The sequence below is a fragment of the Grammomys surdaster genome, unplaced genomic scaffold (assembly GCF_004785775.1).
Source record: "Grammomys surdaster isolate TR1022 unplaced genomic scaffold, NIH_TR_1.0 126036, whole genome shotgun sequence".
In the NCBI taxonomy this organism is placed as follows: domain Eukaryota; kingdom Metazoa; phylum Chordata; class Mammalia; order Rodentia; family Muridae; genus Grammomys; species Grammomys surdaster.
The window spans coordinates 829,950-843,541 of NW_021620849.1; the positions used below are offsets into that span (position 1 = coordinate 829,950).

At 41.7% G+C, this 13,592-nt stretch overlaps 1 protein-coding gene across 5 annotated transcripts in view; it reads right to left on the reverse strand.

Moving 5' to 3' along the window:
* Ntrk3 (neurotrophic receptor tyrosine kinase 3) overlaps positions 1 to 13,592 on the reverse strand; it is a 377,280-nt gene that overhangs the window by 108,825 nt on the left and 254,863 nt on the right. Inside the window, exons 13-14 of one of the 5 annotated variants that reach the window (XM_028754781.1) lie at positions 6,346 to 6,480; positions 2,852 to 4,806 (exon numbers count right to left, since the gene is read on the reverse strand). The exons of the other annotated variants lie outside the window; for them this stretch is intronic. Coding sequence (XP_028610614.1) covers positions 4,688 to 4,806; positions 6,346 to 6,480 — 254 coding nt within the window. The 3' untranslated portion in view covers positions 2,852 to 4,687. Of the gene's footprint in view, positions 1 to 2,851; positions 4,807 to 6,345; positions 6,481 to 13,592 lie in introns of those variants that run through there. 5 annotated transcript variants of the gene reach the window in all.

The window sequence follows — 13,592 nt, forward strand, 5'->3', positions numbered from 1 at the left end:
CTGCCCAACCCATGACTGTCTTAGCTTAGAAAGCTACATAACAATGAACTCATCCTGTATAGATCTGTCTACTCCTGTGTTTGCTCTGGTGAACCAAGTCATCACCAACCACCTTATGATTGTATCAGAGACTCTTGATCTTTTCTCTATTCTGGTTTCAGCCTGAAGGAACTGGGCCAAACTAGAATTAGTGGAGGTGTCACAGCCTAGTATTCTGCTACTGCTTCTGCTGCTGTCACACCTATGGAGAGGGGTAGGTGAGGATGCACGTGTTGTGTTCTTGGCTGCAATATAAAATTCCCATGAGAGAGAAGCTCAAAGGCCAGCTTCTTAGCTTCTAATTTGAAGCTACTTAGTGTCTGTTCTCTGCTTGGAGAGAATTATATGGCAGAGATTCAACACACCAGGATACCTCAAAGATAGTTCCATAAGGAAGCAGGGAATAATACATGAAGGACCATATCTTAAGGTAGAGGGTAGGAAGCTATCAGGGTAAAGCCTCCAGGAGCAGAAAAGAGGCTGCTTTGTGGGACCACAAGAATGACCAAGAATGCCCAGAGCACAAGCATACCCTGTGGTGCCATTGCTGTGGAAACTCGGGGTGGTTAATGACTTTGTCTGAGCCTCACTTTCCATTGGACAAAAAGTTCTGGTTCTGAGTTGGTGTTTCCTATAATAAACAGGGTAATGATAATGAGTGCTCCATTGTCAACCTAAATATGAGGTATTTAGACCTCAGTTCCACGAACTGGCCATACAACACTGCCTCACGCACAGCCTCTGTATGCCGTGTACTTAAAGGTACACAGTAGAGGAAGCATATGGTTGAGTTTCACAGTCTCCAATACACACAAGTGGCACCTCTCAAATACCACTCCAGAATAAAGACCAGGAAGTACCTGACAAGCATGCCAGGCTCATAGGTTAGTTAAACATAATATTCTACAACAAAAATCTCTTAAGATCAAACCACATGCATATGTCTAGGAAAATCACCATGAACATCTATCAGTGATCTCTGAACCAAGAAGATGAGGAAATTGCAGGTCTGATGGGTGATGCACCTTAGTCCTCCAACCTGGCAGCCTTTGTGGACTGAGCGCTTCTCTGGGAGTGCCCTGTGCCAGTTCTGTCTCCCCCCAAGGCCTAATGGGGAGAATCTCATGGCACATTATACATAGCAGGAAACCATAGAAATGGTAGGCCTTGACATGAGACATTCTTTCCCAAACTCAACCAGGTCTTTCTTCTTCCTGGCAACCTTCCTACACTTCTCTGGCATTCATGTTAGTGTCTTCCAATGTCATTGTATATCTTCTCAACTCTTACCAGATCTTCTCACACATGGCACACGACCTTGTCTCATACCTCACTGGTAAAATAGAAGCCACCAGACAAAGACTCCCTTATTTTCTTGCCCCTGAACCTTTGAACAACCCCACAGATCTATGCTTTCTTCTTGCATTCTGCTACATAAGAAGAGCTCTTCATGCTAACTAACCCCTGTCACCTCCCATCTTCTCAGGGGTTATTCCCACCTGTCCATGCTGAACAATGGCAGGCTCTGTGCATGAGATAACACAGAACATAAATATTTCTCATATGAAAAACCAAAGTTTTCTCTTGAATTCATGACCCTTTCCTTGGTCCCAAGGATAGACCCCCAATACCAAACATCCCTGCCCCAACCCTGATATCTTGGAATCTCAAAGGATATTCAAAAGTGGGGAGTTAGTGCAGCCTCTATACTAGGCCACTCTTACGAACACAGACTTGCAGTTAGGGTAGAAGTATTCAGTCAGACATATGTAGAAAATAATGCGAGTGACGTTATACAGAAAGGCCAGAATCTCATCTGAGCAACACTGTCACACCTCCCACCTACCTTGGCTCGTTTTTCTTTAACTTCCTATATGATGGAGCTCCAACAAGGCCCAGTGAGGCCCAGAGAACAGGCCATATCCACCTACTATCCTTTCTCCAACCATTGATCTCTTGCTTGCACTCCTCCCCAAAGGAAACAAATATAAAGTTCAGAAGGCATTTTGGCTTTTATACTTGTGGTGAGGCCAGAATCCAAACTTGGTCAGAGAGGTAAGCCTTCTCAATTCAAATTTTGACTTTCAGTAGGATCCAGGGAGTGTCCTCCACATTTTGAAAGCCCATGTGAACTCTGCCAAGACAGCCAAACCAAGGTGATTGTGGGTATGCATGTGCATACGTCGGTATATACATATGTGTAGAGAGATTGGTCTATAATTTCAGAGAATAATCTTTTTCTAAGGAAAGATAGAAAGGTACTCTGCCAGAGGGCGAACCCCACAGGCTTGCTTATATATCAAAGAGAAAGGCTCCTCACCCCAACTCCCAGATCCCTTTGTACATCAGCTCTGAAAATAAAACTTCTACAAGTCTTAGCTTCTCAAATAGCAGAAAACTCCCCAGGTACCAAGGATATCAGTAGCTCTAGTAGTAACTAAAGGAATTGAGTTTGAATCATTCTTCTGTCTATCACACTCTAATGATAAACACTAAATATCTCTAGGTAGCTAATAAGATGAAGAAATACTCCATTGTAGGAATCTGAGGAACCTGGAGGAGTCTCCATGAATCCAACCGATGGGAAATATTGTGAAACCCTGTTGCTAGCAGAAGTGTGCTAGAAACTTCCGCTGAAACGTTATACCAAAATGGAAACAAATTTTGGGCAACCTGGAATTGCTAAATCTTAATATTCTTCGCAGAACTTCCAAATAAGAGGCCTGATGCAGTCATTTCATTAGAAAATAAAGTGTTTATTAAGAAACTATACACTGAACACTCCTATAAGTCTCTGTGGAAACACAATGCCCCATTGTCATAGCACAAAGTGAAGAAATGCCAGAATAAAAGATGCTGCAATGGATGGATGGAGCCTGGGAGGCTGGAAATGAGGTCATGATTTACAACAATTAAAAACATTATCCTCAAGCTTACTCCTTAAAGCCACACTCAAGAGGAGATCTGAACCTGAGGGATCATCTGGGTGTGATGGGGAAGAGTCTGACCTAGAATCATGGGGAGTAGGGTGAGTGGTGCTAGAAGGGACTGTGGGCCCTTGAGAAACCCTGTGCCTAAAGTGACACTGTGGAAGTCACTCTAGGCCCTGGGAAAGAACTTGGAAAGCTGCATGCTTATGTACCCCACGGAGGTATCTAGAGCATCAGGATAGGAACCTGGCATGATGATCCACCATCTACAGGCACTAAGGAGTATAACCCTTGAGTAGTAACTTTAGCACGCAAGTAGATTTGCTCAATTTGCCAAAAGCATATGCTCTGTCTTTCACTGCTGTGCAACACTACATCAGAACATACTGGTTGTTAAGTAACAACCATGTTGTTTCAAGAACTGAACTGGGGATGCCCGCTATACTTTCCCATAACAGGGACCTCCATGGAACTGGGGAGAGTTGGGCCAAGCCAGAATTCACTTAGCTAGCCCTCAGCCAACCAGGCTGAGCTTTCATGCTCTGCAAATTTGCCTTTCCTATTATGTAAAGAACTATCAACCCCTTCTGTTGAAAATAGGGGAACAACCCTTCTTTGGGAGAGGATGGCTGTGGAGTAAGACATGAGTGGAAGCAAGCAAAGTGAACACACATATCGACCAGAGACCAGGATGACACGCCCATCGGTGCCATGAGAGGAACTGGAGGAGGCCAGGTTTTTACTTCTCTTCCCCTTCAGTTCATCTTGACCTTGACATGATGATTCCACTGGGTTCCAAAGGTTCTCAGAGTCAAGAGAAAGTGAATGTATGGGAGGAGAGCCAATCCCGAGATCATGGGCTAGGAGGAAGGGTCTTGGTCCCTGAATCCCTTGGTCCCTTGTGGTCCTAGTAGGATGGCCAATTCACAGGCAAGACCTTCTGTAGCCAATGCTTGTCGGAACTGTAGCTCTAGGGACCCAGGTGGAGTCAGCAAAAACTCTTTCCAAAGGACTTGCTAACATTGCACTCACTATGAGCCATTCCAGAGAGAAGAAGAAGGAGGGGGCAAGTGTGTCCACAAAAAAGCATGATATTTCTCCACACACACACATACACAAAAAATAAAGATAAAAATAAACCAACAAAATGACTGTCTTCCATTCTTCCCTCTGAGACCTAATCTGTTGCCAACAGTTGAGCCTGGCTCCCCTTCCTCTTACCGCGCTGTCTCCACCTCTGCTTAAAAGCTCTCTGTGACTCTTCCCCACTGGAGGCTGCAGGGTGACGAGATCACTGAGAGGACAGCATGGAGACCCCATGCTTCCAAGCAGGAAAGTGAGACTGGAACATGGCTGGACTTCAGGCTTTCTTGTGATGGTTGGGTCAAGAGAATGGCTAGTGTGTTTTAAAGGTAGCTCCTGGTGCTTGGGTTTGGATTCTCTTTATTGGCTCTAAAGACGTTGGCAGGAGTTGCCTCGGAGGCCGGAGGAAAAGGAGCACAGTGATGACAGGAGGGAGGGGCAACCTGCCAGTGGTCGATGGGAGACACACCCATCTCAGTGGTGGTAAAGGGTGTGGGAGCACTGGTGGCTCATGCAGTTTCTACTTAGCATCCCTGGATCCAAAAAGAGCAACGCCTAGCACTTCCAACCTCTCAGAGGGCCCATCCTACCAAGGTGACATCAGAACAAGGAGGCTTAAAAGGAGTTTTTTTTTTTTAAAAGCCATGACGTCCTTTGCTGAAATAAACATTGACATCCTCAACATAGATGCCATGGTTAAGAGGCTTGGAATGTCCGGAAAGGCTTATTGGATTCAACATAATTTCTCTGAAACCTATAAAAAAACAAAAAGAAAAAAAACAGAAAAACAGAAAAAAGCAAAATAAAGTAAAAATCAAAACCCCCAAAGAAGATCAAAACTAAGAGGGGAAACAGAGAGGGAGTTTGAAAGGGGGAAAATCTAGAGCTATAAATATAGGTATATACTGGGAATAGATAAAATGACTTGCCAGCAGAAGGGAAGGATAGGGGTAGGGATAACTTAAAACAAATATGCTCAGAGAAATGGGAAACACTCCATTTTGCTAGGGCCTTCACTGAAGTGAGAAAGGGAAGTAAGCAAGCATTTCATGGGGATTTTGGCCTGGAACTGTCATGGAAGAGGTACAGCCGACTCATCTAAAGGAGTCTTGCTCTATGAGCATATTTCTAAGTAGAAGAATCCCTGACAATGAGCTCCTGGGGAGGGGGATAAGGGGGTGTGCATGTACACTCGTATTGGCAGAGGAGTTGGGAAAGAAGGCTCTGAACTCAATGTCCTTAGGGATCTAATTCTAAGAACTAAATTTATTACCACTTTCAACTACACAAGGAGGTAAGGGTACTATACTCCCAAGCCTACATACACTTTCTCATTAGCCTCTCACCTTATATTCCCAGAGCTGTGAAATACTTAGAAAAAGGTGACTAAGAGCTCAACCTTCCAATAATTCCATGTCTTACAGGGGCTAGCACCGTCATAGAGGAGTGAGTGATATAGTTGGCCATAAGGTCATGAGCCACCTCAAGAAAAGCGAACTACCATTACAGCTTGGTTCCTTTCTGGCCACGTGTCTAGGGACTGAGAAGGATGTCCAGAGACATGGGTATTACTAATCAAAATCCAGAAAAGAATGGCTCAATCAATCCCAGATTGTAAAAATACCTATTTAAATATGGGGGGTGGGAGCAGGTAAACAGATAAAACACAGCTTTCTAAGAAAGCTGTATTCTGGAATGGAGTGCTCACAATGAGCTCCTGAGTATTGGGCAAACAGGATGGGGAGAGACCAAAACAGAATTCAATTGTACTGAGATTTCCTTGCTCCCCCTACTTAGGACATAGTATGATCAAAGTAGGGATGAGTCATTTTGGTTGTTATGTTAGCTCTGTCTGCAAGGAGTGAGATCAGTTTATGAAAATAGAGGGTATCTCCCTTGTTCATGACATCATGTTAAGGGGAAGTTCAGTTTTCCATGGGCTGTGATTCCATGGTTCTGGGATGAACCCCAACCAGGGTATCTCTGGCATGGGATGGGGCAAGACAGGAGTTCCAGACATCGGAGAAGCCTTCTGAGAAGGTTTATGATGCCACTGCTTCTCTCCAGGCCATGGTCCCTCTCTTGCGTTCCGACATTCCTCACTTTAGTCTAAGGAAGCTTTCTCCTCTTAAAAAGACTCCTCTCACCCAAGGGACTTGGGTACTAATCCAAACTTGGATATCCAGCTATAGCCTACTCCTCTGAGGGCTTATGGGTCTTTGGATCTTAAGAATCAAAACTGGCACAGGAAGGGGCTTTACTTCATACAAGGATGTCAAAGGAAGTAACTCACCATGTGACCTTGGGTAAGACACATCCCCACTCTGGACCTCAGGTTCCTCATATATATAGTGAGTTGATGGGACTAGATGATCTCTATTGTCCTTCAAGTTTAATATCCCATGATTGTCTATGTTTGAAAAGACCCCTGGCAGAAGAGGCAGATACCAGGGATTAATGGTCAGTATTAAACCCCAAGTCCAAATCCTTGGGGAAGTCGTCTTAAATGCAGAAATCAAGTGCTCCCAGCGCCTGTATCCACACTGCTTTGCCTGATTCGTCTGATGTATAAAATATAATCATTTTCCTGAGCATCACACAATTACTAAACTGATCAAGTTGGAATCAGGGAAAAAAAATTGCCATCACCATGAATTCTGCCCAATCACTTTCCTAAACTGTTTGACCAAAACCCATTTCATTTAATAGTTTTAACACCCCCAAATTATTCCCACTGTTACTATCCTGGGTGCCATTCCTGAGTTGGGAAGGGGAAGAGTTTTATGACATGGGAGATGATTCAGCTGGGCGCAAGATGCCCTTTTTGACTTCTTATCCCACAGAAGAAATGTCCAAGAGGGAATTTATGTGATCAGGAGTGATGGTAAGATAGAGGGAGTGGCTCGTTCGTTCAAATCCTTCTTGCCATCATGAGGGCAAAAACCTCTGAAACTGCAAAAGTTACAGTTTTCATTGGAGACACTAAGGCTACCGCGTGAAGGTGATAGCATTACAGCTTCTAAGAGAGATCTCTCCTCTAGAGACCATACAACATCCATGGGCCCAGGAAGGCTCCATGTCAGATCCATTACAGACCAAGGCCAAACCTGCCTCAGTCTCTGCCAATGTTCCTAAAGCTGCCTCTGCAAACAGACATTTTCCCATATGAGCCGGGATCCAAAGTTTGTTTTCTCTGGAACTCTTTCCTAGGTGGAGCCTTTCCAAGATTCTAAAAGCTGAAGCTTGATAGCATAAGAGGCACCACTCCAAACTCCTGCATCCTCCTCCCCCTACTCTTCATAACAATCTCAGAAGATGAAGGGAAGACATCTGTTCAGAGGAGGTTGGAAAAGACCTGGACCACAGGAGATGTTAGGAAAAGGCTAGTTGGGTAGAGAGGAGGCTAAAGAGAGGCAAACACGTTTCTTAAGAGGGCCTTGTCCACAGGTGGCTCAGCAAAATATAAAAAACAAACAAACAAAAAACAAAACAAAACTATCACTCAGCAGCAGCTCTCCCCCACAGTCATTCAGCATGAAGGAACTTGCAGACTCTAATTCAGAACAGAGCCTAGACATCAGGGATTGTCTAAGTCTGAGAAGCAAGCCAGAAATGCTAGGGTTGCTCCAGGAAAGGAAAGGGGGTTGTTAAGGGATGCAGGTAGGAGGAAAGGGATGTGGAACACCCAAAGGATGGAGTGAGGGGTCTTGGAACCTACCCTCCAATGAACCAAGAACAGAATAACTATACACAGCCAAGTCCTTGATATTCTCAGCAGCACAGAAAGCTCAGTCCCCATGGATGTGTAATGCAAAAGAAAGTCTGAGATTTCAAACTCCTGTTTCCCAACAGCTGTATAAACCCCAAGCATCTCTTCCTGTCTGAGGTTTCCACCCTTCAGACTAACTAGCAGCCAGCAGCTCTCTAGCATCTCTAGTGATGAGCATCTTCCTGTGTCTCCTGCCTACACTTACTTCATCTAACTTTGGAATCACATGGGCTTCTCCTTCTGTTCCCTTTTGTTACCTAGCCTACTCATAAAGTGCTTATTTTAGGTACCACTGCATAACTTTCCTGTCCTCTCTCTTTAAGTGTATTTGTCATCTTAGAGTTATCACATCACAAGAATGAACTGAAATGCATAGGGCTCTGGTATTAAGGGCAGGGGTAGCTTAATTAATAGAGACACAGAGGTCAAGGTAATTCTGGAATGAGGGCTACCCTATCCCTGTCAGCATGTCATCCTTGTGAGAGTCTCCCCATCTTTCTCCAGTGGTGAGAGGGAGTAAACTGTTATTGAACCACGATTCCAGCAGACCCAGGAGTAAAGAAAGAACCTAAAGCAAAGCACCTATCAGTAGACATACCATGGAGTCCAGAGATTCATTATTATGCCAGCCATTGTATAAGGTTCATTGATTATCCTGCACCATCCTCAAACATGTATTGCATTAACTCAACAATATTTCCAAAATCTTCTGTTATCTTGTAGCAGTTTGAATTTGAATATAGATCTTTCTGATTTCAAAATAGTTGAAATGATATACTTGGAAATAAGGCCCCTTAATGAAAACCAATTCTTAGGAAGAGGTATAGGGAGAAAGCCAAGACAGGAGCAGCTAGGACATTCTCCAGGGAGAGGAACCTGCCCTCTCCAGCAATAGATATATGGCTGGGCTTTCTTTCCTCACAAACAGCTCTTAAAGCTAGAGAGCCACATAGTCCCATTCCATGCCACTCCTCTCACGAGGCACATTACAGACCTGCTTTTCCCTGGATTCCCACCACCCTCATTCTGGCAGGAACATATTGTTTGGATTGGGACCTTCCAGTATGGAATCCTAAACTCCATCTAGACTTTAATTGCTCTTGGTATAATCTCCTGGAGTTCAGGCTAGGAAGGATGAAAAAATAACTTATGAGGAGGAGACATTAAGGAGTGTGACAAGAAGTGAAATTTTCAGAACAGCCATGATCACAAGGGTAGGAAAGCCTAGCATAGTGCATAGGGCAGGGATTAGTCCAGTGTCCTGGCTTAGCCACTGTACACTGAACAGAGTGGCAGAAAAGTTTACCATGTTGAAGAAAAGTACCTTCCTAGGTAAATAATTTGATTCATGTTTTTGGCCTGGGTGTTATCTCCTCCAAATTCATGAGGAGAATGGCCTTGGGATTGTGGGTTATGACTGTGTTGTGCTAGACCTTTACTTTGATGAGGAAGTTGCTCTTTGGAATCTAAGATCTTTCTTCTAATCAAATTTAATAAAGATCCAGAAGTGTTGGCTTGAGTTGTCAAGTCTTGAATCCTAGCCTTGCTGGCTTCAGACTATATCATTTAAAACTCATCTTTGATCCTGTAATTCAAGATAACAAGCCTAGCCCATATCCCTGGAACTGTCCTTGCCTACTCTGTCTACTGTTCTCTTATCTTGACTTTCATTATCTTCCTCCCCTCCTACTCCTGCCCTAAACAAATAAATTTCTTTAAACTTCTTGAAATTTTATTTAGTTTCCAACATCAAAAATTCAGAAGATTTCACACTTAAAATATCCCTATCTGTAGCTTCTTTTAAAAGCCCAAGAGTTCTGGCAAAGCTGAACCAACATTTCTACAGAGTAGTAATCACCTGAGGCAAATGGTATCCATATTCTCTAGATGAGCTGTGTGGTTTACCATATTCCTCTACTTTGTGGGTTCCTCTCCCCTTTCACTTAGTTATGTGAATTACCAGTCTTCCCACCTGAGTCTGGTACTTTGCAATCTTGCTGTGCCTGTATATTAGAAAACACCATGAAAATGATTGACATTCAGCACTCACTGAGTGTCCTCTTAAAATAAAACTAACCCTCTCACTGGTCATGGTTAACAGTTACAAAGGAAGCCCTAGAAATATGTAGCAGAAGATCAAGCCTGCCATCTCAAAGATATAAGACATCTCAGGAATACAGCTATATGCATAGGAGGGGACTGTGTTGAGAAATGAGGTTCTGAATGAGAAAATATATTTTGGCTGGCAAGGTGCCTAAGCAGATAAAGGTGCATCCAAGCTCAAAGATCTGAGTTTAATCCTGGGAAGTCATATAGTGGAAGGATAACTACAACTCACACAAGTTGGCCTCTTACACTTGCATATGTACCCTGGCAAAAACACATATGCATGCATGCATGTATGCACACATGCACACATATCCACACACATAATCATTAAATAACTGTAATTCTTAAACAAAAGAAAATATATTGGTGGCCACTCAAAACACCACTGCTAGAAGGGAATGTAGCAACTGTGTCATCCATAGTTCCAGGTGTAGATAATGTATGTGAGAAACAGTCCTTGGAATTTAAAATGTAGCTGTTATATTTCCTACAGTACAGACAATATCATTAAAAATGTTTTTAAAAATGCTTCTATAGGATGCAGAAGTGTAATTGCACCTGTAATATCACTGCCATATGCTTTATGGATGAATATTGAACATAGTCCCCTGTTTTCAATATACAATGCCCTTTTCTGTAAAGCAGCCCCAATATTGCTGGCAAAGTATCAACTATCTAGTTCCAGTTGTATGAAACTGGCTCAGTAGAAAGGGTCTGAGGCTGAATGCATCCCCTCATGCAATCATACTCATAGAAGTCAAATGGGAAGGCAACCGAGTCTGGATAAAAGTGCACAGAACACTGAGATCCTCAGATAGAAGCATGAGTCCTGAAAAGTCTTAGAGCTTTCAGCTCATTCCTAAAGAGTACTAGAAAAGTCTCATACAAAAAGTGAAAGATCATTCTGGGGGATAGTACCCTTGGTATTACTCAAACTATCCCAATAATAGGCTGATCTTGGCTTAGATGAGTGAACTAGTGGCCTTCCAGAAAGCAAAATCCTTTCAATCCCATGACATGAATAAAGTCACCTTTCTGAACCAAAAAACCCAATATTTTCTAGAGCAATATCATAAAAACATCTTACTATTCTTAAAACTTGCTGTAATATAAGGTCATTGGGCATCTCTTTCTTGATTGATTGAGAGAAAAGAAAACCTAGGTATTGATAGTCTATCTACATTTCTTTCCTTCACTTTAAAATATCTTTTACATTAATTATGCCTTTTTTGTTTCTTGATTCTTTGGATTCTTTTCAAATGTTTAAAATATCAGTAAAGTGTAGAGAATATCAACACTCTGTGCCTAGTGCCTACCTAGCATCTTTTTGTATTTTCTTTTCAGCTCTTTTGAAGATAGTTTGTTATAATCATGACCAATAATTCACCAGTGTGCATCCAATACCTTGTTTCTCCAGACCAGAGCTAACCACTATTCTGAAATAAATGGTTGACAGAAGCACACTTTCTGATGTAAGATTATAGTATTATCTTGCCTAGTCTTTCAAATCTAAAATAAGAGTGTTCTTTTTTTTGTGACACAAGGTTTCATATAATCAAGTTGGCCTCAAATGTGCTACTCTAAACTGAAAAATATGGTAGTTTGCATATGGGGACATAAGAAATGTCCCTATAGACTTATACATTTGAATATTATCCCAGTTGGTGGCACTCTTTAAGAAAGTTAAGAAACTTTTAGAAGGTAGAGCCTTGCTGGAGAAAGTGTATCATAGGAAAGGGCTTTTGTTATATAGCCCCATTCTGCTTCCTGTCTTTCTCTTCTCTCTCTCTCTCTCTCTCTCTCTCTCTCTCTCTCTCTCTCTCTCTCTCTCTCTCCTTCCTGTGTATGGACAAATGTATGAGCATATGATGAGCCAGATGCCTGTTCCTGCCACCATGCTTTCCCTAACTGTTCCTGTGCCTTTGCCATATTGGTGGACTCTAGCGCTCTGAAACTGTACACTAAAATATATTCTTTTCTCCCTTTGGCTGCTTTCTTTTGGGTATTCTACCTCTATAACATAAAGGTAACTTGACCTGCAGTCCTGATCCTTGTTCACCAAATACTCAAATACTGACTGAGCTTACAGGCTTACCTGATCAAATCTAGAAAAACAAATATTTTCTGATATTGATACATTTGCTTTCATCTATTAATTTTATTTAGTTTTGCTTCTGTTGTTGTTTTTATTGTTGTTATTTTATTTTCCTATGATGCCAGGGATGGAAGCAAGGGCTATTTACATGGTATGCAAGAACTCTAACACTGAGCTATATCCCCAGCCCTTCATTTATTGATTTTTAGTGGATGGCATTCACTGTGTTAATAGTACAAATTATTTTCCAGTTCTATCAACTGCTAGTTGTTTTTTATTTTTCTATTATTCAAAAAAAGTTTCAATAATCTTTATGACAAAACTCTACATACCTATGGGAGCAAGAATTTGGAACAGAAGTTAGCAAGTCTCCTGTAAAGGGCCAGATAGAAAATATTTTAGGATATAGATACTTTATAGTCCCTTTTGCACCTACCAAATCCTGCCAGTGTGTCCTGGAAGCAGCTACAGACAAAAGGAAACAGAACACACACACACACATCCAAAAAACTTCATTTACAAAAGCAGGCAGGAGTCAAACTGGCACTTTTAGCTATCTCTGTGCTAGAGTCTTGTTTCTCAAGTGTAAGCATACGTATGCACTAACAGCTTTAGCAACATCTGGGAGCTCAGTGGAAATGAAGGTGCTTCTAGATCAGTGAATCAATATCTGCATTTTAACAAGCTCTTTGGGTGATCCTTATGCACAGAAACATTTGAGAAGCACATCTTTTGAGAATGTTTCTTTGGAGTATCCAAATCTTTTAGTCTATTGCCCAATATTTTTCTCATATTCCTGTAAACACTAAGTGGAGAAGCATTTTTCCATCTAATTTCATACCTGATATTGTTGTCCTTCCAAACTGATCAGTGGTAGATATTACCTTGCAACATAAATTTGCAACATAAATTTCTAGGTGAAAAAGCAGGTGTTACCCTTTTCATATTTTGGGAAATTTAATTATTCTGTATGCAATTTCTCTGTTGGCTGCATACACCAAAATGAGTTCTCTTAGCCTATTGGTTGTTTTTTAATTTTGTATAAAGTCAAAAGATTTTAGGATTTAAATTAATATAGTAATATGCTTTATGTGTTGGTATGGGCTTTCAATCTGAGCACTCAAGTGTCTTAAGACAGGAGAATTGCAACAAGTTTCAGACAAGACTGGGATACAAAATATGATGATGTACTCAAATGTATTCATCTTTCATTTCATGTTATCTGTAATTGTTTAAAGGACTATTTTGCTCCCCAAAGACAAGTCATACTCTCTTATTAAAGAACTATGTTCCATACAGAAGAATTCTAAATACTTTATGCAGGAGCTCTTCACTCAAGGATATGGAACTCAACTCCTCTCTCTTAAGTATACTGATCTTGGATATCTAAAGAGCAGATTAAGGAAGAATTGTGCAATTTTGCAGTAAAAAATCCTTGAAAATGTCCAAACTAGTTAGTTGATCATGCTTAACATTCCTGTGGCCACCCATGTGTTTAAGCATATCTTGATGTATGTGATAAGAATAATACTATGTCTCTATGACGTTCCTCCTCCAAAGCCATCTC